The 22,834-nt window shown below is 39.1% G+C and overlaps 1 protein-coding gene across 4 annotated transcripts in view; it reads left to right on the plus strand.

Moving 5' to 3' along the window:
- The first annotated feature begins 421 nt into the window (after nt 1-421).
- LOC109111495 (AT-rich interactive domain-containing protein 1A-like) overlaps nt 422-22,834 on the plus strand; it is a 65,177-nt gene continuing 42,764 nt past the window's right edge. The window contains exons 1-2 of one of the 4 annotated variants that reach the window (XM_042776028.1): nt 422-1,695; nt 20,566-20,778. In XM_042776028.1, coding sequence (XP_042631962.1) covers nt 832-1,695; nt 20,566-20,778 — 1,077 coding nt within the window. In that variant the 5' untranslated portion in view covers nt 422-831. The remainder of the gene's footprint in view (nt 1,696-20,565; nt 20,779-22,834) is intronic. The other 3 variants (XM_042776027.1, XM_042776029.1, XM_042776030.1) reach the window with 3 other exon arrangements.

Raw genomic sequence — 22,834 nt, forward strand, 5'->3', positions numbered from 1 at the left:
AGTGTATAGTGTGTATTTTGGGACGTGGCAGGTGATAAACGGGTGAATAAATGCCGGCTTAGACTACAGAACACAGTATCATCAATACATGGAGGTAGGCCGGCACCCATTCACCTAGTTTCCACACTAGCAGCAACCTAGCAACACACCTTGAACACCATAGCAACTGCATAATGTCCTGCTGGAAACCACCCACAGCAGCCTTGCATTGTAAAAGTGAGCTTTGCATGGCCTCAGTTTCTTAAGAAAAATGTAGTTTTGATTTTTTAATTACATTTGCACAACGCATATTTAAAAAAAAAAAAGCCTGAAAAAATACTCTAGATTCAGTTAGGGAATATATACTATGATGCATAGCTCATGGATTATTTCACAATAAAAGCCGAGGCTCACGCGCGTGTTTTGTGCTCGTTCCACGAACTGGAACCCAAAGTGTGTCGAAGTGCTCCGCTCCGGATCCGCGCCGCGGCTGCGCTCCACGCCGCGTTTTGCACGTGACCGCGCGCTTCGGTAAAATGGCTGTGTCTCGCGGAGCCTCGTGCTGGTTTGATCGGTTTCTCTCTCGCGCTCTCGGTCTGTAAGAGGCCCCCCTCCACACGCACGCACACGCACGGGTGTCGGTTAAAATCATTCCCGGGACCTCTATTTATATTCTCCAGGAAACTTTTCACACTCGCGCCGCGTTCGGGAGAGAAGACCGACTCCGGTCTGAAAGTCGAAGGAATGCTACGGGACACGGGCACGTCTTTATAAGAGCGTTGTGTTTATATTCAGAGTGACTCGCGGTGAACGAGAGAGAGAGAGAGAGAGAGAGAGAGAGAGAGAGAGATCATGGCCGCTCAGGTCGCATCTCTCAACACTAGCCCGCCCGCCGAACTCAAGAAGCCGGAGCGGGAGCCGCGGGACGAGCCGGTGCTCGCAGACAACAAGGAGCCCCGCGCCGACGGCGGATCCCCGGGACAGAGGGAGCTGCAAGACGGGGCCGATGTAGGGAACGCTGCCGGGGGAGGAGCAGGCGACCCTGACATGAAGAACGGCAACGGGAACCCGTCCAGGGTGAACAATAACAATAGCCAGAATGATCCCGACGGGAGCAACCACCCCGGCACGGCTCCGCACCACCCGGGCGCCTTCCCTCCGCCTCCGTACAACTACAACCAGCACTACAACCGGCCCCCTTTTCAACATGGCGGACAACAAAGCCCTGGCATGGCAGGGCCGGCGGTGATGGACCCGTACCCACCCAATTCGCACGAGCACGGCTACCCGAACCACTTCAACAACTACAGCGCCTTCCCGAACCGGACTCCGTACCACCAGGGACAGGGCTACGGCGTGAATTCGCCGCGAAACAGCCAGCCGCCTTCAGCCGGGGGTCCGCCGGGCAAGCAGCCGCCGCCAGGAGGAACTACTCCGATGTCTGCTTCCTACAACAGCCAGAGGTACAGCATGGGCACCGCTCAGCCCACGTCCACCCCGACGCTGAACCAGCTCCTGACCTCCCCGAGCTCCACGAGGAGCTACCAGAGCTTCCCCGCGGGCGAGTTCGGCGGCCAGGAAGCGGCGGCCAAGGGACCGGGGGACATGGGCAGCGTTAGCCAGTTCGGTGGGGGCCATCCGGCCTGGCAACAAAGAAGCCATCACCCTCCTCCCATGAGCCCGGGAAACACCGGACAAGCCCTCAACAGAGCCCAGGTAAACTTCGCTTCACTCCGCGCTCGGCTCGAGAGAGTCTCCATTGTTTCTCGGTCTGCTCTAAGATGGCTGCCTGTGTTTTTCCAGCCATCGCGGTCCATATAAGCAGCTTTCACGGGCTGTGTTTGGGGCTAGTCGTGCGAGGCCGTGTCCGGAGCTCGTGCACGAGTTTGCATGTGGAAATGCAGAAGTAACTTAAGGCTAATTTTCGAGGCGAAAGCCGCAGATGCTGCTGTGCTTTGATGAAAAGTTACGGGCTGTGTTTACTCTGTGATGCTGTCTCTAAGTTAGTTTATTCCCACCCTCGCCCAGACTACCAGAATAACTCTTAAAACATCTCTTCAGGCCGAATGTGTCACCATGCGGGGGCTGAAAGCGACGCCTCGGTTTGATTGGAAACGCGTCGCGTTCGGGAGTGTTTTGAGGGGTTTGGGCTCGCGCGTGCGCGTGTAAACAGACTGGGTGATGCGAGTGAGTGCAGCGGGCTGCTTTGCTTTGGGATTTGAATTATGGAGGTAAAATCCTTCTGTCAAAGGCAGGAGACAGTTGGTCTTAGGTTGACACGCGAGCTCTCTTCTGATTGGCTGCCTCTCTTCCTGCGCTTGGCCATTTATAATTGCATCTAATGCAGCAGAGAGCCTCGACGACGAGCTGCTCCACTTACACTCGCTGTGTGCACGGGCGCAGTTTAAAGGCTTCTTCACAGATTTAATTCGTGCAATATGATGATTAATAAGACAGTTATGTTAGACGGGGTTTTTTTTGCAATAAAACCATGCAAATTTGTACATCACGTGTACTTAATTTATGTAGCGTTTCATAAACAAGGAGCATCCGTGCATGCGTCTGTTTTGTTTTTAACCATTACAATGATTAAGGACATTTAAGGTCTTATTTAAAATGTGCAATTGAAATAATGTAGTGCATGCAATGCTATGTTTGTAGCAATGCATCTTATTTTGCTATTTTAGCAAGTTTAATTGCATGCCTTATTCTGTTTAGTTGAAATGCAGCTTTGCTTTGAAAAAGTGTGCAATGTAGACATTTTAGTGATGCACTTTTTTTGTGTGTGTGTGCATGGTCTGAAATGTCCAAGGTTAAGAATTTGCATTTCATAAAAAGGAGTTATCTTAATGAATTAGGTTACACGATGTGCTGTCTGCATCTCTTTGCTTATTTGAATCTGACTTGTCTGCATCCAGGTTTCCTGATATGTGGAATTGCTGCACTAAAGAGATTTTTCTGTTTGTGACATCCTAATATTTGTGGTCTTAAAGAAATAGTCCAAAAAATAAGAATTTCCTAATTATTTACACACCAAAATCTATATGTCTTTCTTTATTCAGCTGAAGAGAAATGAAGGTTTTGGAGAAAAACGATTTTTCATTTTTCAATGCAAGTGAATGGGACTCACTGTAGATTGTTTTCAATAGCCCAAAATAGCAAAAAACAATAAGTGGACAAAACTTTAACACAAACTTGTCAACAATAGGCCGGTTCTTTCTGCATGTGTCACGTTGTTGTGAATCAAACCAGGCTGGACCAAGGTAAGCATTTATAATTTGTAGGTAAAAAAAAAAAAAATCATATTTTTCTGAAAATTACGGATTGATTCACTAAAGAAGATCCTTTATTTGTCTTCGTCTGAAGAAAGAAAGATATACATTTTGGATGGTCTGGGGGTGTGTAAATAATCAGGACATTTGTATTTTTTGGGAGACCTGTCTCTTTGATTCGTTCTCCATTTATGAACACTGTTTACCTGTCTCATGAATCTCTTGATATGACATGTAGCATCAAAATACTTTTCGTTAACATGACTTATCTTTTCTGTTATGCATATCGTTTTACTTTGCATGGCCTGAAATGGTCAATAATAGCAGTGCATTAATAGGAGAGATTATTATTTATGAAGAAAAGTGACTAATTATATCATAATTTGGGGATGTTTGGTGTATGTCGTCTGTATTCAGGTTTTGAAGCACTTAAATTGCAGGTTGTGAATCACTAGATGTATTAGGTGGGGGAATCACTACTATATCCAGGTGATCTTGAAAGTCGCTTGCTTGTTCAGCCTGACTCTGTGTGTGTGTGTGTGTTTACAAGCAGTGTAGGCGTTAGCCAAGAGTCACTGTTGTTTTAATACCATCCTGTGATCGTCAGCAGTAATATTCTGTCTTTCTCAGGCTCGTGCCTTTCCTGAACGCTCAGACGTTTGTGCTGTGTGATTGCTGTGCTCTCATTGTGGAAAATCAAGTGTTTTAGTGACCCTCAGAGGCAGATATTTTCTTATTGTGCAACCTTGATGGGAAAACAAGAATTTTTCTCTTAAAACAAATAATCTGTTCTTGTCTAGAGTGTTTTAATTTCAGATCGAGTTTGAAACAGGAATTTTAAAACTTTGCGTTTGTGGTTCTGTTAATAAGTGCTTGTGCAGGCTAAAGTGGCATGTTTCCATCACCGTTCTTTTGCACATTTTTAAGTATCGCATCAGAAACGAGTGAAACGCCAAATTTCGGGGGAAAAAAAATCCCTTAACTCTTTCCCCGCCAGCATTTTTTTAAAAAAAAGTTGCCAGCGATTTAGATGATTTTCACTAGAATTTGATGGCATACAGTATATTTTGCTTTATGAATATTTAAATATGCAATACACCAAATAAAGATCAAAGCCTCTACTTTTAAACAAAACAATGTTTTATTCTAGCTTAAAGCATTCTTTTTTTTATCAACACTTGAATGTAGGTTGCTTTCATAAAAATGTATAATTTTGAGCAAAAAGGTGAGAAAATCACATTTTTATCAGAAAATACATCTGGATAATATTCAGTGCGATTATCAAAGCATAAATCCAGTAAATCGCTTCCATCAACACCTCCAAAGCTTGCACAGCCATATACCACTTCCTGGATCATCATTTTATTCCGTAACATTATGCAGTTTTCATTTATATGCTGTTTATTGCTGATTATCACATTATTTATCATATGCATCTGTTTACATAAGAGATCGCTCGTTTCTCCGTCCTGTTCACGTGTGTTTCTGTTCAGGAGGTTTTGTACTCGTTCAGAAGATGTGTTATAGCGCCCCCGAGTGTATAACAGTGAAAACACGAAAAGCTGTAAAAACTCATCAGTGGCGGGGAATTGTTGTCTTCTAAATGACGAGATAACTCATCAGTTGCGGGGAAAGAGTTAATAAAAAAAAAAAAAGTATTTACGCTCGCTTGAGGTGGTTTTTGACTTGTGCAAAAAAGAGTTAATGCGGATAATGGGAGAGAAAAATGCTTTTTGCGAATAAATTCCTCCATGCGCATCAAAAAAGTCATGTGACTGCACGATGGGACGGTATAACCTGACTAACCGGCCGACCGATCAGCTTCTGAAATGTTGTTTTGGTCAGTTTTAAATGCCTGAGCAAAGTCTGTCATCAAAGTATTTCTGTATAATTGCCTCGCAGAACTGTCTGACGCCTTCGAAAGCAATGACCACATTTATTGTTTTGTCACGAGTAATTTTATTATATATGAAAATGATTATATTCAGTGGCTTCTTCTACTTTTCTTAGTGATTTTTAATGCCAGTTTATCAGGAAGTGACGATTTTGTTTTCTTTGACTCGTTGGACGGAAACAGTGATTATTCACAAACGTTTCATGCTCCAATTTTGCGCATAAGTTAAATTTGCTACTTTGAATGGAAACCTGGCTGTTGTCTTATTTTGATGCACATAACAGGTGATTTAGTTGTAGATGTGACTCCTGGATGTTGATGCACAGAAGTGGTGATTGAGAGTTTCTGTGTTGAAATCTGACCAGATGTGTGGATCTGGTTATAGCTTTGTACAGATGACTGTATTTATCCATTCAAATCCAGAATAGTGCATAGTGTATTTGAAGCTCTCATATGTGGTCCAGTTGTAAGCAAGAGAAATGTGGCGTTGAAGGTTTTGAGACCACAGATTTGCATAAATGATGTAATGGACGGCTTGAACTTGATGATGGTGTGTAATTTTCAAAAGCAGCCAGCCTTGTCCATATCTATGCTAATATTAAAGCGGGTCTGTTTGGTGTACAGATAGCAGAATTGTAAGTTATGTTATGAGTGCCAAAGTTTTTTGCATGTGAACTTGTTTCATGTCAGATTAATTAGCTGAGAGATAAATATGTCCTGAAGATAAAATGAGTAAAACCATGAAGAAGCCAGGAATGGATATTTTGAAATCGTAAACTAGGGCATTAATGTCTGTGTTTGGCAAATATTAAGGAAAAAGGAAAACTCTGCAGATAGGCTGTGTTAACCCCTATAAAAAATGTTCTGTGAATCTTTATTTGCCAAGCCAATGACTTAAAAGTGTGTGTGTTTTTTTTTTTTTTTTTTTTTTTTTTTTCATTTTATTTATTTCCAGAAACCATGATTTTAACCCAAAAGCCATTGTTAAATAGTAGATTATATGAAATATAGTTAAATAGTATTATATGAAAAATGTGCTGTTAAGTGCAACTGTGGTATGAAGATATGTTATTTTTTTCACTACAATGTAATACTAATTTTAACTTGTACACAAAATATCATTAATTTAATTAATTAATTCACTCACTCACTGATTCATTCACTCACTCACTGATTCATTCACTCACTCACTGATTCATTGATTCATTCACTCACTCATTCACTCACTCACTCAATCACTCACTGATTCATTCACTCACTCACTCACTCACTGATTTATTGATTCATTCACTCACCCACCCATTCATTGATTCATTCACTCACTCACTGATTCATTCATTCATTTACCCACCCACTCACTGATTCATTGATTCATTCATTCACCCACCCACTCACTGATTCATTGATTCATTCACCCACCCACCCACTCACTGATTCATTGATTCATTCATTCACCCACCCACTCACTGATTCATTGATAAATGATTCAACCCACCCACCCACTGATTCATTGATTCATTCACTCACCCACCCACTCACTCACTCACTGATTGATTGATTAAATGATTCATTCATTGATTCACTCACTCACCAGAGACTTCTGTGAATTAATGTGGATTGTTGATCGAGTTTTGAATGTATTCATTGAAATACTGTAATTTGAATAGATGGAAATTCTAGAACTTTCATTTTGGAATTTCTTAAATGAATCGGTGGTATTAACATGGCATGTTTTTTTTTTTTTTACGATACTTTTAATTTTACCTTTTTTTATTTAATTTTTTTTTTTTTTTACGGTCTGTTGAATGTTACCGGGGCGCCCTTTGAACTGATCTAAGACCAGTCTCTCTGACCCAGACGCAGAGAGCAGTGAGTTCCTGTTTGAGAGGGAGAATCCTATCCCAGCATCCTCGAGTGAAGGGCACAGTCTCAGTAGCCTGCAGGGTAATGAGTGAACTGTTGCTGCCACAGCAAACTGTCTGCACTGCTGAGTAATGAATCTCCACATGCTGCCTCACTCTTTGTGTGTGTGTGTGTGTGTCACAGATACTTAGGGAAACAGAGCCAGGAGGGGGGTGTTTTTGTGAATGATCCTTTGCTGCCTGCCGGTGACAGCTGTGCACTTGTGAATGTGTGTGTGTGAGTGCGCACATGTTAGTGGATGCTGGGAGAAGCGCTCTGACCCGCTCATACTGCATGCACCACCGGCCAGCCGTCCGTCTCTTCAGGAGCATTCAGGTCGAACAGAATCTGCACAAATTGGCCTCTCGTACGCTCACTTTAGACACACAAAAGACACTTTCTTGTCATGCCTCTTTCTTCGCTTTTCACCTGTGCACCAGATAAATCAGACCATGCTGGTGGTTGGATAGTACGTGCCTTTGAGGTAAATAAAGCAATAGTATATGTGCTTCCAAAATGGACTATTCGCTGGATTGCCTGAATGACTAGTTGATTAGTCGGAAAGCCTTATAATAAAGCTAGTTGGGTTCACTTGACCCTGTTTGGACGCATTTTGAGTTTTTCCATGCAAATGCTACTTCTGGTTCTGGAGGAACCCAAAACTACAAATGTTGGATATCTTCCTTCACTAAGTCCAAGTCTGGTACCGTTACTAATGATCTGTGTAGAGTTGCTCAGACCATTTGTAAATTTGTATTTGTCTTTTTTTTTTCTTAAAATGGGATGTAAAATTTGTAACTTAGTTTTGTTGCATCATTGGTTCTTAAGGCAGAACTTGTTTACTAGGATGTAAAGTCTTTGTTAAATGTGTAATGTGTAGTTAGATAGTGACGTTTGCCTTCAATGATCCAGTAGCAGCCTTCAACGTCGCTGAAATCCAGTGAATCTCACTTTATCCTGTTAATGATGAGTCTAAATGTAGTGATTAAATTAAATTGGCAATGAAATACAATACCTAAACTAAGTTAACATGTTAGGTATTTATGTTTATAACATTCAGCAACTGTATTTTGAAATTGAGTAATACATAAATGATTTATTGTTTTGGCATGAACGCCAAGTACTGTGCTACTAAAAGTTATTGACACATTAAGAGTGTTATTAATCACAGTAAACAATCCTGAATTCAATTCTCGTTCACAGCTTATTGTGCTTAAATGGTCAAATACACACACGCAATATGCCCATCGTGTGGAATATTCACAAAGTCATTTATTTCATACATGAAGGTAAACAGTGTAACAGTATATTAGAGCCATGCAGTCATTCTTAAAGGGCCAGCAGCCTAATAAACTGTAATTGTTATATGTAATTCATACAGTGAAAACTAAAGATTCCCTCCTCTACTGTTTAGATCAGTTTCATGTCATTTTCAGATAAAACGTAAAGTGTTTTATTTTTACATTTGATTGTTCCATTCATTAAGGCATGTTAAACCTTGGCTGTCTACTAGGAAAAGTAGCTCAAGCAGTAAACTAGAATCAAATCTGTGCATAAAATAAAAATTTGATTCAAAATCTAGATCAGTTTCATGTCATTTTCAGATAAAACACTACCTACTCTACTATCTACAACATTTTAAAAAGATTCCCTCCTCTACTGTTTAGATCAGTTTCATGTCATTTTCAGATAAAACACGAGCTACTCTCTGATCTACTATTTTATTCCACTCTTTCTCCATAATTCAGTTTGTACATGGTTGTGTTCAACTAAGTTTTAATGGTGCAACGCTCAAATATTTAGTACTATTTAAATATGTAAATCGAAACTTAACTCCCATTTGCGCCACAACTAGGCGAAGATTTAACTTGTGCAACCAGCCCCAGATGATCAAAGTTTCTGTGTTAAAGGAGACATCCAAAATGTGGCGTTTTGTGGTACTTTGTGGATTGAAAAGCGCTGGTCTCTGAGCTAAAGCACAGCACACTGTGAGCATACTAATTAGAGCGCTGCCAGAGAAAATATTACACTCCACAAAGACGAATCTAGATAAAACCCATGTTAGTGTGCTGGTGAGAAAGTACATCCTTCCAAGTTGCAGTGCATTTTGCATCAGACACGGATTTATTTATATCTAAATATAAATAACTGAATGTGTGCATTTGTTTATTCCCCATCTTTTAGCTAGTTTACAGCTGGAAAAAAAAAAAAATTCCTTTATCAATGTCTATTAATGTGCATCAGAAAATAGTCTTGCATCTGCCCAAATACGGTTAGCTACTGTAATTGATTCTTTTTATTGCAATGCTTTTTAAGCACTTTGTTAAACCCTGAACTTCCTTAAAGCACTTTGAGCTGCACTTTTTTATGAAAGGTGCTATACAAATAAAGCTTTTTTTTATTATTATTATTGTAATAACTTAAACTTTTAAGTGAGGCAGCTTTTTGGCGTGTTATGATTTGGTTTGTACCAAATCCATTATTGTTTACTGTCTAGGACTGAGTGCATGCAAATTCTCATGCATCTTGTCTGCATTTATTCATTGGTTCCTTTTGTTTGTTTCTTTTCTCTTTCTCTTCTCCTGGGTTGGAAGTTCTGTATGTTCACACTACGAGGAATAGTCTCAGACGCCCAGCTTAGCACCGCTTTTGGTACAATCAGTTGTTTGAAATTCAGTGCTAATCATTTGCTGTAGCAAACGGTTGACGGCGAGGTGTTCCCTTTCTCCTCTGTGATTGGGGAAATGTCACATCTAAGCAGTTCCACAGGGCTGTTTGGAAATGTGAGGGTAATGTATTTTCTTTTGACATTTACTCTTAAAATGTGGCAGATTAGCATAGTAATTTCCTTCTTCAAACTCATGGTCCCGGAGTCTGCGGGCTTCATTTCCATGATACACATATGTGTGTGTTGTGTGGAGAACGCCATTAACATTTACCTGCCTACTGGAGTCAGACACAAATCACAAATCACACTAAACCCGAGTGATATGAAACCACAACTGAAGAATCGGTGGGAGCGGTGGTTTCAGACCCTCATTTGCTTGTCTGCCGGATCAAAATGCATAAAATACACTTAACTGCTGTGATGTCTAACCATACTCAAGATGCTCTTGTGTCTTTTTTATTAGTCACCTGTCAGGGAATGTTGTTATCATACTCTTGCTTTGAGTGTGAACCGCGGATGCGCCTAAACGAGCAGATGTTTTGTCTCTCTGTTGGAAAACACACTAACTGATTTTTTGGTTCTTGTGATTTATTTCTGCGCTTTTGCTCTTCTAAAGAGTGTAAATCAGAAAGTAAAGGTGATCTTGAGTTCTTCGGTGCTCTTATGTTGTTTATGTGGAGTTGTTCCGTTCATATAAACACTGGCCTGAAGATTTGCATGCCTGCAATCCAGCGGTATCTGAGAATTATGCAAAGCACCGGAGCCGCTAAAACAAACCTAATGTTAGTGTTGCCATACGTTTTGTCATTGTAACGTGAATGATCTGTCAGTGTGTAGTCTGAAACGTTTTGTGATGTGCTTTATTTCAGTGCCTCATTTGTTTTTCATGCCAGAATTATTTATGTGAGGGCTACCTTGTTTATGGTTTTGGTAATTTATGATCATCTCTTATATGACAATAGAAACCTCCTTCAGGTGATTTGGTTCAAAAACATTTTTTTATGCTGATTGAGTGAGTGATTAAGTGAGCTAGTGAGCGAATGAGTGAGTAATTGAGTCAGTGATTGAGTGAGTGAGTGATTGACGTGATGTGTAGCCAAGTGTGGTATGAGACATGAGCTAATCTGACAGCGTTGTGTTCAACCCTTCACCTGCGCGGTCTCTCATGGTGTCACTGGTTAGCCTCTGCTCTGCCGGTACGTGGTCATGTGTTTTGGAGGAGGCGTGGCTTCGGAGAGTGATTTGCAGGTAGGGTGGAATCTTATGCTTTCAAAGCTAGCTTGCCATTGCTATTGCTAGCTTCTCCGAAATCACCTACCCTACCTTTAAGATAGTGAAGTCCTGTAACTCATGGTTGAGTGATATCAGAGAATGTCTAATATGGCGAGAAGTTTCACTCTCACTACACTTCCGGCTTCTGAACTGGTTGCAGTTCCACTCTGATTCCATATGAGGGCGCTCACAGGACGAGTGCAGAATGAATGGAGGTCAATGGCGGTATACCCCTCAAAATCCACTTTTCTCAGGATATAATTTTTTGTCTAGTAATTTGAATGTTGTATTCGAAAGGAGATGCAAAGAAATTACACATTGGTGGGTGTTAGATTTTTTTAGAGTGACTTATTTGCTTTAAAAAGTCTTTTAAAATGTCAATGACGTCATACGTTATACGTTCATTAGCAGAATGCTAGCATGTTATGGGTAACAAAAACTCAACCTGTAAGAAATCGAAAGGACATAAGTACTCGTTCATTCAACTTTCGACCTATAACCCATGTTGAACTTGCAAAACCTACAATCAGATCTGAGATTTCTCAACAGCAATCGGGTGAAAGGGACAAATTTAGCCGACTACAACCAAAAACCCCCACAAAATTACCAAACATGGAGATCGAACCCACTCCAAAGACGGGCTCTGGTGATATGGATTATTTTATTTTTTTTGATGGCTGATGCCTATGTAAAAATAAAAGTATCATATTACCAAAAAAATAAAAAAAAAATCTCAAAAACCAAAGAGAAAAAAATGCCAATATATCGGCCTTGGCAATATATCGGTTGACCACTACCTTTAAAAGCTTTAAGTCCAACGCGTTCACTAGCCTATGTGTACAGACAAATAGGTATCCTTTCAAAGTGTACTGCATTTTACAGTGTTCGCTAGTGCAGGCAGTCGACACGTGCACCCTAGAAAAGTGCATCTTTGGCCAGTCTCTGCACTGTTTCTCCAGAAGTTATGACTGATAAAAATATCTTTGTACTCTTTTAAACTAAAATTGTGGGTATCTTCTAACCCTCTCACACAAGTGCTTCTCAAGTCCTGACATACTGGCCAAAAAAAAATAGTAAATTACTAATGAAAATTTTTATTAATAAATTAAGAAAAATTACCAGCTTTGCAGCTAAATAAAAAAAGCGATATTTCAGACAATAAATCAGCCTTGTCTATATTCTGTAACAGCATTGCTTTCTAGCATCTCGTCCTGTAATGGATAGCTGAGGGCATCTCTGACTCGCTGCTGTCACAAAGCCGTGATGCTAACCACCTTCTCCTGATGTTTCAGAAGCACTGGCAGACAGGCCCAAAACAACGCGCTAACCAGAAATATCCCATCTCTGCTGTCAGTGTAGTCGGCCATGGTAGCGTTTCCTAAAGGAATGCATGTTCGGGCAGCTTTTGATTGACGTGGACTGAGTGCAGCTGGAAACACACGCCTCTTCATCACTCGGTGACTCCACATTCTCCCACATCGCTCCTGCTGTATGCCAGCGCTGGCAGCTCGGAGAGATTTTGCTGTAGCATGCTAGGTGTTTTTGCACAGAGGGCAGGACTGCTTTACACTACTCTATTTACCCACGAGTGAGAGAGGAGACATGGGTGATGTGAGAGTTGGATGCGTCTCAAACAAATGAGGTTGGGCGTAAGGAGTGGTTAAGTACAATGTCAAGCAAAGTTTGTTTGCTGGAAACTTGCTGTATCAATATATTTGACGTAATATAACCGATTTGAACTGATGTGCAGGCACAGGTGTGTGTATCAACCTTATTTTTAACGTGAGATTGGATGTAACTAGAATGTATGAGGCTTCCGGCGTCATTCATTTCCAGTAATATTGTACAAAACAGTTCATTATAACTGGTGTTTATCATATTTTAATTTATTATCTTAACCATAAACATACTGGTTTGTTGCACAAATAAGTTACCATTTATTGCACTTTATTAATATTCAGATTAGTGGATTATGAGTTGATAGTCTTGTATTGACATTGCAGAAGTGGTGGATTTTGGCAGTTTGAAATATGACTCAATTTAGAGTTTGAGCTGTGCATTAATGAAATTAGTTTTACTGTTTTGAGTCTTCTGTTTTTAACTTGTGTTTTTGCAAACATGCACAACATTCCCCAAACAAATATTCAAGTTAAATCAAGTAAATTTCATTTATGAAGTGTTTAATTAATTGAATTTAGCAAAAATGGGCTGGGCTTTGGGCTTGTTTGTTTTCAATATAGAAAAGTTTTATGTTTGGCCAATTTAAAAGCCCTTTCACACCAAAAGTGAATAAGCCTCAGGCTGAAGGAAATGTCAATTTAAAGTCATGCTTATTGGTGTGGTTGAATTGGATCATTTAAGGTCAGCAGCAAAGACACTGGTTAAAGGTGCCATGTGTAAAAATTGAGGTAAAAATATCCAAAAAATGACCTACACGCATCAAAAGAATGAGAAGAAATAAGGGCGATGATGTCATTAAAAAAAATTGTCAAGTTATAGTGCTGCAGAGATATCAACCTTAATTAGCATTAGCATTACTAGCCACGGCCCGACAGGTGTCGTAATACCAGTTTCGGCCATGGGAGGCGGTATGCGGGCAATATACCCACCAGCCAACCTGCAATACACGAATAACTCGCACGGCTTGTGGGCGTACTTGAACCTGATGTCAAGCAACCGCGCTCGGAATCACAAATCAAATCCGATAAGAAAAGGAGCCGAAACAGAGTAAACATCGGCACTGCTTTCCATCGCTGGAGACAACTGATGGACTTGAAAGAAATGAGCTTCGACTCCGAACTTGCAACATTTCTTTTGGATTGGTAAGTAAGATGCTGTTAGTATTTCGCTAGAAGTTTGTTTTATATGTTTGCGTATTATTTTTGGGAAGTTATAACATAGAAATGTATCGAAGGCTGTTCGATGGCTAACCGTAGCTGCGTTTGATAGTTAGCTAGCTATAACTTACCCACAGATCCGATCCGGTTTTCACCTGTTATCTACCAAAGCCCGTCTCTACCAAGCTGATGCTAAAATGTAACATTACCTAAGAAGCTTGAAATGTCTTCGATGATAATGAACCCGAGAGAGAGAGAGAGAGAGAGCGAGCGAGCCCCGGCCGCGCGCGCGCACTCACTCACTATATTCAGAGCGGTCAAGTTTTTGAAAGCGTGTGAAAAGAGTCAATTGCGTGTGTCTCACGGTGAATGCTTGAGAGTTGGCAGCTCTGGTTACGTTGGTTGGCGCTAGCTTGGTCAACATCAGCTGTCTGATGTTGACCAATGATGTTGACAGAATGCTGTCTGTCAAATAAATTTAATTCAAATAATGTGTATATACAATTCAAAATGTAATATGAACAAAACGAATATGAACATATTCACTGGTAAAGGTGAAGGGGAGTAGCTTGAAGATGTCACATTTCAAAATCACTTGACATCACCCAACGTTCCTCTGGAGGCAAAACGTCCTCTTAGGCTTCGGCTATGGCTCTAGGGTTGTTGTGAAGGTAGGGGCGGAGCATAGAGACTATGCCGTTTCTCGTTTGTTACTCTAGAGTAGACCAATTCACTTTATCTAAACACATTGCCACCAGTTTATTATTAATTAACAACTTAAAATACAAATATAAAATTAAAGCAATTCAATTATATTTAAAAAAAATGGGATTGAATAGCTACCTGAAGGATATGTGTGTTCTGTAACATATGTAGGCTAATTTACTAGTTACTTGAAAAAGTAATCTGATTGCATAACTTGCGTTACCCCCAACACTTTTAATCTGATTAACAAAACAATCATTGAATCCTTTAAAGAACTTGTAATGTTTAAAGCATTTTACCTGGTAGATGGCAACTGCATTGCCGGTGTATAATACAGAACTGAATGTTATTGTCTGTTAGTGTGGACACCATGCATTGTGTTAGATATTTTAGTGAGCGGACCTTGATATAATTTAATATAAAAATGAATGTAAACGTGGTGGAAAGAGCTATATTGTGATGTACTGTCTGCATGATAATACTTTGTTGATCATCCTTGTGCATGTGCTGTGAAGATCATTGGGTCGGTTAGCCTTTTTCAGTCGCTGCAGTTCTTTGGAGTTCATCAGGATAGTTGGAGGAGCTGAAGTCATCCCATCACGTGAGCCGATGACTGTAAAATCTCTATATTTCCTCTTTCCTGTGTCGCCACTGCTGGTCGTTTTCTCAATTTATAGCTTTGATATTCCTCAAGCTGCTGAGGTATAATTGAGAATTGAGGCAGCTTTCCCCTTCAGCGAGTCCTTGACTCAAACAATGAAGAGCGTTTGTGGTTTAAAAAGCTGTTGAGTGGACTAGACTTGTCTAAGTGAGGACCGGATCTCATTTGGAGTAAAGCAGCTGGAAGCATCACGCCGACCACCTTCTACACATGAAATATCGAAAGATTTTGAGAATTTTATATATATATATAAAAAAAAAGTAAGCATTTTGGCTGGGTGATAAATGTATTGCGATATCATGTGATGATATTTAAAGATCGCGATAAAATAAGTCAAATATTAAATCTCTGGAGAGTTTTACTCTGTGGATGAATCAAATTTTTTTTTGAACTTGAAGCAATTATTACGCAAATATATTACTATTGTGTGCTAAAATGTGCTTGTCAGTGTTAATAATAATAAAAATAATTTGAAGCAGTATCATAACCAAGATATGTTTGATCATGTTTGATGTTTTATTAATACTGTTCTGTTGTGCAGCATCTTATTTGATACACAAAAAATACAAATGCAATGCTTTGTTGTAAATAGCTTTTATTTGAATATATTTTAAAAGATTAATTTTGTTTTTAAATTCATTTTTTTCTCTTCATCAGACATTTTTGATGATACATTCACATTAAATCAGGAAACAGAATAAATAAATAAATATGAATGAAAAACGACCCTAAAAATGAACAAAAAGGGAATATTTACATTCATTCTGAAGGTCTGACAAACACGTGGAAGGCATTTCCTTCCCCAGTTGAAAGTAAATGAATGTAGTGATGAATATTGATATTGTATGATATGGAGGGATTTTTTTTTCTCATTTCACCCAAAAAAAATTGAACAAAACCAACTCATACATTTAAAAGGGAGCGTCATACATACATTGCCATTGAAAAAACTGTGCTATTGATGGAGCAGGTGTAAGTGTGTAACTCAGTAAGAGTGCAGGACGTTCTGGAGGAGCGGATGTCTGTGTGCTCGTGCTCATGTACACGTTCAGAGGATAAACCTACACACAGTGCTGTGATCTGTGTTCGTGTGTGTTGGAGTTCTGGCACGGCAGTGGTCTTGTGCTGCGGGCCTGGAGCGTTTGTCCGTGTGGAGGATTAAATTAGCAGCAGTTGTTTATCGTCCGTACCCAATCCATCTGTCTGGCTTAGTAGAGCCGGCACTATCTGTGCTATCATACTTCAGTCCAACACACACACACACACACACCCTTCCCGCTTCCCCAGCAGACAGCGAGACATTCCACCCGCTGTAACCTCCTCTGCCAAGAGCGCTTGGCTTTCCTCTATGCAGATTAGCCATGTGCTAATTGCAGTTATTTATTTTTTTCCCTCCCTTTTTGGAGAGGGAGTGAGAGAGGAAGGAAATCAGCCATGGACGAGCGATTGATTGGTGGAGGAGGAGGAGGAGGGGTGGAGAGAGCGCAGCCAAACAGCATGAGTTTCTCTGAGCCTGAACATTACTTCAGCGGAGAAAAGCTGCTGTGCCGAATCACTCCAGAAAGATTCACGGATCTTGATGATAATATTTGAATCAAGGTGTTTACATGGAATCAAAACAAACTGTGCATACACTACTGCCACTTTTGATCAATTTAATCCATCCCTGCTGAATAAAAGTATTAATTTCTTTAAAAACTGACCCTAAACTTTTTGAACTTAAAGACATTGATAATGTTGGAAATATTAATTTAAATTCAATCTGAATTATAAAATCAAATTTCAAATAAATGCAAACTTTTTATTAAATTAACGAATACTAAAAAAAAAAAAAAAAAATAAAAGTTTCATAGGTTTCCAAAAAAAAACAAGCACACCACTTTTGTTCAGCGTTGATGATAATAGAAGACGTATCTTGAGCAGCATATTATACTGATTTCTGGAGTAGACTGGAGTAATGATGCTGAAATCCAGCTTTGATCACAGGAATAAATGACAGTTTACAGTATATTCACATAGAAAACACTTATTTTAAATTGTAAAAATATTTTACATTATTACTGTGTTTACTGCATGTTAATTTATATAAATGCAGTCTGGGTCTCTGAGTAAGAGACTTTTTTTCACAAAACATAAAAAAAAAAGGTGCATTTTGTCCCCAAAGAAAGTTTTGTTTAATCGAATTGTAATAAACTCCTCTTTCTCTTTTTTTTTTTTTTTTTTAAATTTATAATTTTTATTTATTTATTTACTTATTTATTTTTTGGCCTGATGTTGTCTATATCCCATGTGCTGATGGCTAGCATTAACTTTTTGATAACTTTTTGATGTATCTTGAATTGATACAGTAGAAAACGTAAACTCGGGAAAGAAAACTGCATTCATCAAGCCATTTTTCGGGATTATTAATTCTAAACTACTGTAAAATTAAAATATTTAGTTTTTTTCTTCAGATTTTTTTTTCTTCATTATTTAACAATTTTTACACTTAAAAAAAGTTTTAGACTTGTGTCTTTATTTCTTTTGTTTTTCCTCAGAGTAACTTTGAGCTTTTTTTGGAAGATGCAAGTGACATGTTCTTTTTTCTGATTCAGTCAATTGCTAATAAGCAGTTCCCACCCTGCATTTATTTCTCCTTAATCATCCCGTCTCAAATAGCCGCTGTTTCAAATTGATTTCGGTTTCTGCAAGGTCTTGTTTTCAGGAACGCCAGGGGTGTTTCAAGAGAAAATCCCACGACTGGCTCATCGTTAATGTTGCTGTTAACTAGTATCATTCATTAAAAAGTGAAAGGGGAAGCTCGGGCCCTCAGCGAGTAAGACGGCGGCGGGAAATCCTTGAATTCCCCTCAGGGATCAATAAAGTACATCTGTCTATTTAAACATGAGAGACGGTGAGATATGCTGCTGCTTATCTTTGACCTTGCCCGAGGATGAATTAAAAGCACTTCATTTCTGAACAACTGTCATTCTCTTGGTCCCACCCTCATTCCTGCACTTCAGGAGCCCGCGGGTAATTCATCTACATAATACCGTGTGAAAGCAGCCTCAGCGTTTTTCAGACTGGATACGGGAGCGTGCCGACAACTGCATGTTTACCACAGTCTCGAGCAGAAAGAGGAATTGGACGTCCATTGGCCTGCCGTCTTGATTTGTGGGCCGTTTTCTCAAAGCGACATACAAAAGTGAATCTGTTGTTGAAGTAATAGTTTTTTGACTGGACATGCAGCGGCATTAAATCTTACTACTTCTAACCATGTAGAAACCCAAGACTCTAAATGGAGATGGCAACGTGAGGTTAGAGGTTTGCTCAGGTCTTTGTTCAAGCATTATTCTTCTTCTTCTTCCTCTTCCATTACGCTTTCGGTCAAAGGCTTCACTGATCTCAGCTGTAACCTCGCCTGGATTGCTTTATCACTGCATGTAGATGAGATAAAACACCCAGTGTTCTTATACCCGTGAACACTGCTGTATTAAGGACCCTGTAAAATCGGTTTAATTTTTTTTCCCAAGTTCCATTTTTCTTTTCAAAATTCCATTTTTTCCTTATTAATTTTTCTGGATTCTATTTTTTTTCCCCCATTTTAAACATGAAACTTTTATTAGTTAACTGCAGTTTATTACAAATTTTTAGTGTCCTTTTGAAATGTTTTTTTTTTTTCTTAATTTCTACCTTCATTTAATCTACAAAACACTTTAATAGAAATTCTGTGTTATGTAACCCAATTCAACAGAAATTCTGTGTTATGTAACTTAATGCAACTGAAAACCAAATTAAATCAAAAAATTCTGTGTTATGTAACTGAATGCTTCTGGTAATCAAATTATGGCATAAAACATTAATTTATTTGATCTTTTAATCAAATGAAAATTAAACACTATCCTTTGTCTTTTGGCACACAAAGTGCTACACAACAGAGGTTTACTATTAAAATTAAAACATGGAAGAAAATCCAAGTGTGATTTAAAAAAATTTATAAATAAAGTTTGAATATTAATTTTAGTAGCAGCAGTACTTGTAGTATGACGGAGGTTCTACTGTACAATAGTAATATATTTGTCACAATTTCTTCAAATTAACCTGATCTTTTGTTTTGACAGGTGGCCGTAAAGTGATTTTGTTTGTGTGTATATGTGATATGACGGTAGTTTTTCTCATATTTCATATTAAAATAGCCTTTTTGTGGTTTAATATTCACAGACACTGGTCCATATCGCAAATTTGATTTGAGTGTACTGACCTACTTTCGATTTTTTTTTTTTTTTTTTTTTCAATTCATGATTTGGTAAATTCCGTGACATTCCGTATAATACAGAAAATTCCATTCAGTCTGAGTTTTTTGCATCGTGGAAATCATAGGGCCCTGTGTGGTGTCACAAATGAACACTTAAAGCTGTCTCGGTGCTGGACTTGTGAGCTACAAAACTATATTTCTTCCATTAATCAACTGAGCTGTCCACACTAGAAGCATCGGTTTAAAAATATCATGTTGTTTCTTCCTCGTACCACATTAGAACCTCATTACAGCTGCTGGGACCATTTCAGTTCTGAAAATGCTTCTACATTACATTTAGGAGTAGCTTGTCAGTGGTGACTGTCAAGGTGAAATGTACAGTAAAAATCATGCAGTTAATGACATGTATTCAAACAAACAGTAAACACTAGTAACAGCAGAAATCAAGAGGAATGTGCTCTACTCACTCGCACTCACTCAGTTTCAGAATCAGAGCGCTTGAAAGTGAGGGCTGTCTTTTTACAAATGGAAAAAAGACGGGCAGTTCATCGGCAAATTTTAAGTTTGTGATCTCAGTTTCCGTCCCTGTCATCTTTGTGTAATTCCCACGCACCGTCTTCCAGTCCCGCATTCCTGAAGACTTTATTCTGATCTCTCTGTACGTCTCCGTCTCTCTCTCCTGAGCGCTGATGTTCGGGTCACACTCCAGTCACCGCACACGCTCGTTTCCTCTTGTCTGTTTTCAAAGGGAAGTTGACTGTTCATCCAGTCTCCAGAACTGCTGCTTTCATTCTCTCACTCATTCGCTGCCAGTTTCCCCTCCCTTCACTGGCACTGGGTTTGAAGCATACGGATCTATTTTTGATTTGGGCTGGTGTTTCTTTGCTGTGCTCCGGCTAATACTCCGTTATATGGCATTGGGATTGTTTTCAGTCTATCTTGATATTGATCACCACTGACTTCATCTTAAGCAGAGATGCAGAAGTGAATGCTTTCAGTAAATGAATGACTCAAATGCTTGGCCTTCAGTTGGCTCAATGAAACGCACCACAGTAATTTCTCCTCCTGTGTGGCACTAGCTGAATTTGTACCGTGCCGCTGAATTATTAGTGCTTACTGTTGTTCTCTTTGTCTCTTTCAGCCTCCAGGCCCCATGGACCAGGTGGGGAAAATTCGAGGGCAGCACTATGCTGGTGGAAACCCCTACTCTCAGCAGCAGGGGCCTCCCCCTGGCTCCCAGCAGGGTCCTCCTTACCCAGGACAGGGTTACGGGCCCACGGGACCCCAGAGGTATCCTATGGGCATGCAGGGCCGCACTCCCGGAAGCATGAGCGGAATGCAGTACGGACAACAGGTCAGTTCAGTGTATTCATGTGTGTTTGTTTTTAGCAGTTTAGAGAGCCAATGACCAATATAACCAATATACACAGTAAGGATTTTAATTTAATTTTGTTTTAATATAGTCTCTTCTGCTCATCAAGGCTGCATTTATATGATCAAAAATGCAGAAGAGTGATACTGTGAAATTATTAAAAGTTCAATTAATGGTATTCTATGTTAATATATTTTAAAATGCTATTTATTCCTTTGATCAAAGCTGAATTTTCAGCATCATTACTCCAGTCTGCAGTGTCACATGGTCCTTTAGAAATCATTCTCATATGCTGATTTGTTATTATCATCAATGTTGGAAACTATTGTGCTGCATAATATTTGTTTTGGAAAAGAAATCAAGACTTTTTATTATTATTTATTTTAAATTGTAGAAGAAAAATCGAATAGAAATCTTGTAATAATATTTCACAATACTACTGTTTTTTTATTATTTATTTTAAATTGTAATAATATTTCACAATACTACTGTTTTTTTTTCTCTGTGTTTTTGATCAAATAAATGCAGGCTTGATGAGCAGAATAAACTTTTTTTAAAAAACATTCAAAATCTTACTGACCCAAACTTTTGAACGACTTTTGAAGTTATCACAATAATTCATTTAAAGATGGTTAAAGAACATTTGCTGAAATAAAATCTATATTTATACATTTGTTATACATTTACTTAATTGTATAATTTGAAAATTAACAAATATAAAAAAATTAACTTGATAAATCTGTAAAAAAAAAAAAAAAAAGATATGGCAACTTCTTGATTCTGTATGTATTTTCTTGTGTTTTTCACAAATAAAGAAATGGTTAAAAATAACAGCTGGATTTTGCAAAGTTTCCAAAATTAAACAATTATTAGATATCCAAATACTTGTTCAGATTAAATGTGTATTTGCTGAATGTTGAAGGTAGATGAGTAAGTATTGCAGCGTTTGCCTTTCTGGTAATAATAACAAAAGCAAACACTATTTGTATAGCCCTCACTAACTCTGTTTAAAAGTTCTGTGTAATTATTTATTCGTCAGAACTTTTAAACACAGAGAATAAACTAATGGAGAACAGGAGATATCAGATCTGTCAAAATAAAAGTCCCACATGTCATCAAAATCAGCGTTTTATTTTCCGACATATCGGCCAAACACCAAAAAATGATTAGCAGATGCTGACTGAAAAATCTGCATGGACAAAAATAACGATCCCCAGAGCTCAGTTGTCAGAAAATGCTCGACTTTGACATTTTTCCACATACAGGCTTGCACTTTCTGTTTAGTTTAATAAAAAATATACAATTTTACAAATCATCTTTGTTTCTCAGTGTGTTATTAAAGAGATCCTCTCCATCACCCTGCAGTAGCACTTGTTGCTGGTGCGTTAAAACATCGCAGACACCTCGCTGTTGACTGTTGGAACGATACTTTTTAATAATATAGACACAACTTTAAAGGTTCAACCAAAAATTGTAATCCTGCCATCATATCGGGGGAAAAGCTACTATGGAGTTCAATAAGGGCCAGAAGTGACTTGGTAAATAATTCAAAATGGTAGAAAAAATATTGAGACTATTTTAGCTCCATACAGTAGAATTCAGGCCCAGCCATTCTGTTGGTTTATACAGTGGGCAGACCTTTTCCTCTGCTGCCAGTCTCAGCTTGAACCTGAAGGCTTCTGATGCTCTTAAGACGTTCTTGAACACTGCAGCATGAGCTCATGGGTCTTTTCATCTGTGCTTTCAAAGAAGGTTGTTATGAGGTCACAGCGAGGCACAGGTTTGTCACATGGGGATTTCCTCGCACGTCTGAAGGTTTGTGTGTGGCGGCCTTCAAGTGCCTGGCTTTCTTCATCCTGTTGTCTGCGCCGGGTGCCCCATTGTGCTTGTGTCGAGTAAGCAGATGCGCTGGAGTGCCATCAGTTTGTAGACTGGCACAGAGCATGCACTTCAGGTTGTTTTTATTAAACCTCCCTGTCAGAGGCGTTTTTCTTCCCCGTTTTTAAATTTCCTTTCTCCTTGAGAGGGAAACTGCACT

This window comes from Cyprinus carpio, chromosome A19 (genome assembly GCF_018340385.1).
Source record: "Cyprinus carpio isolate SPL01 chromosome A19, ASM1834038v1, whole genome shotgun sequence".
Lineage (NCBI taxonomy): Eukaryota > Metazoa > Chordata > Actinopteri > Cypriniformes > Cyprinidae > Cyprinus > Cyprinus carpio.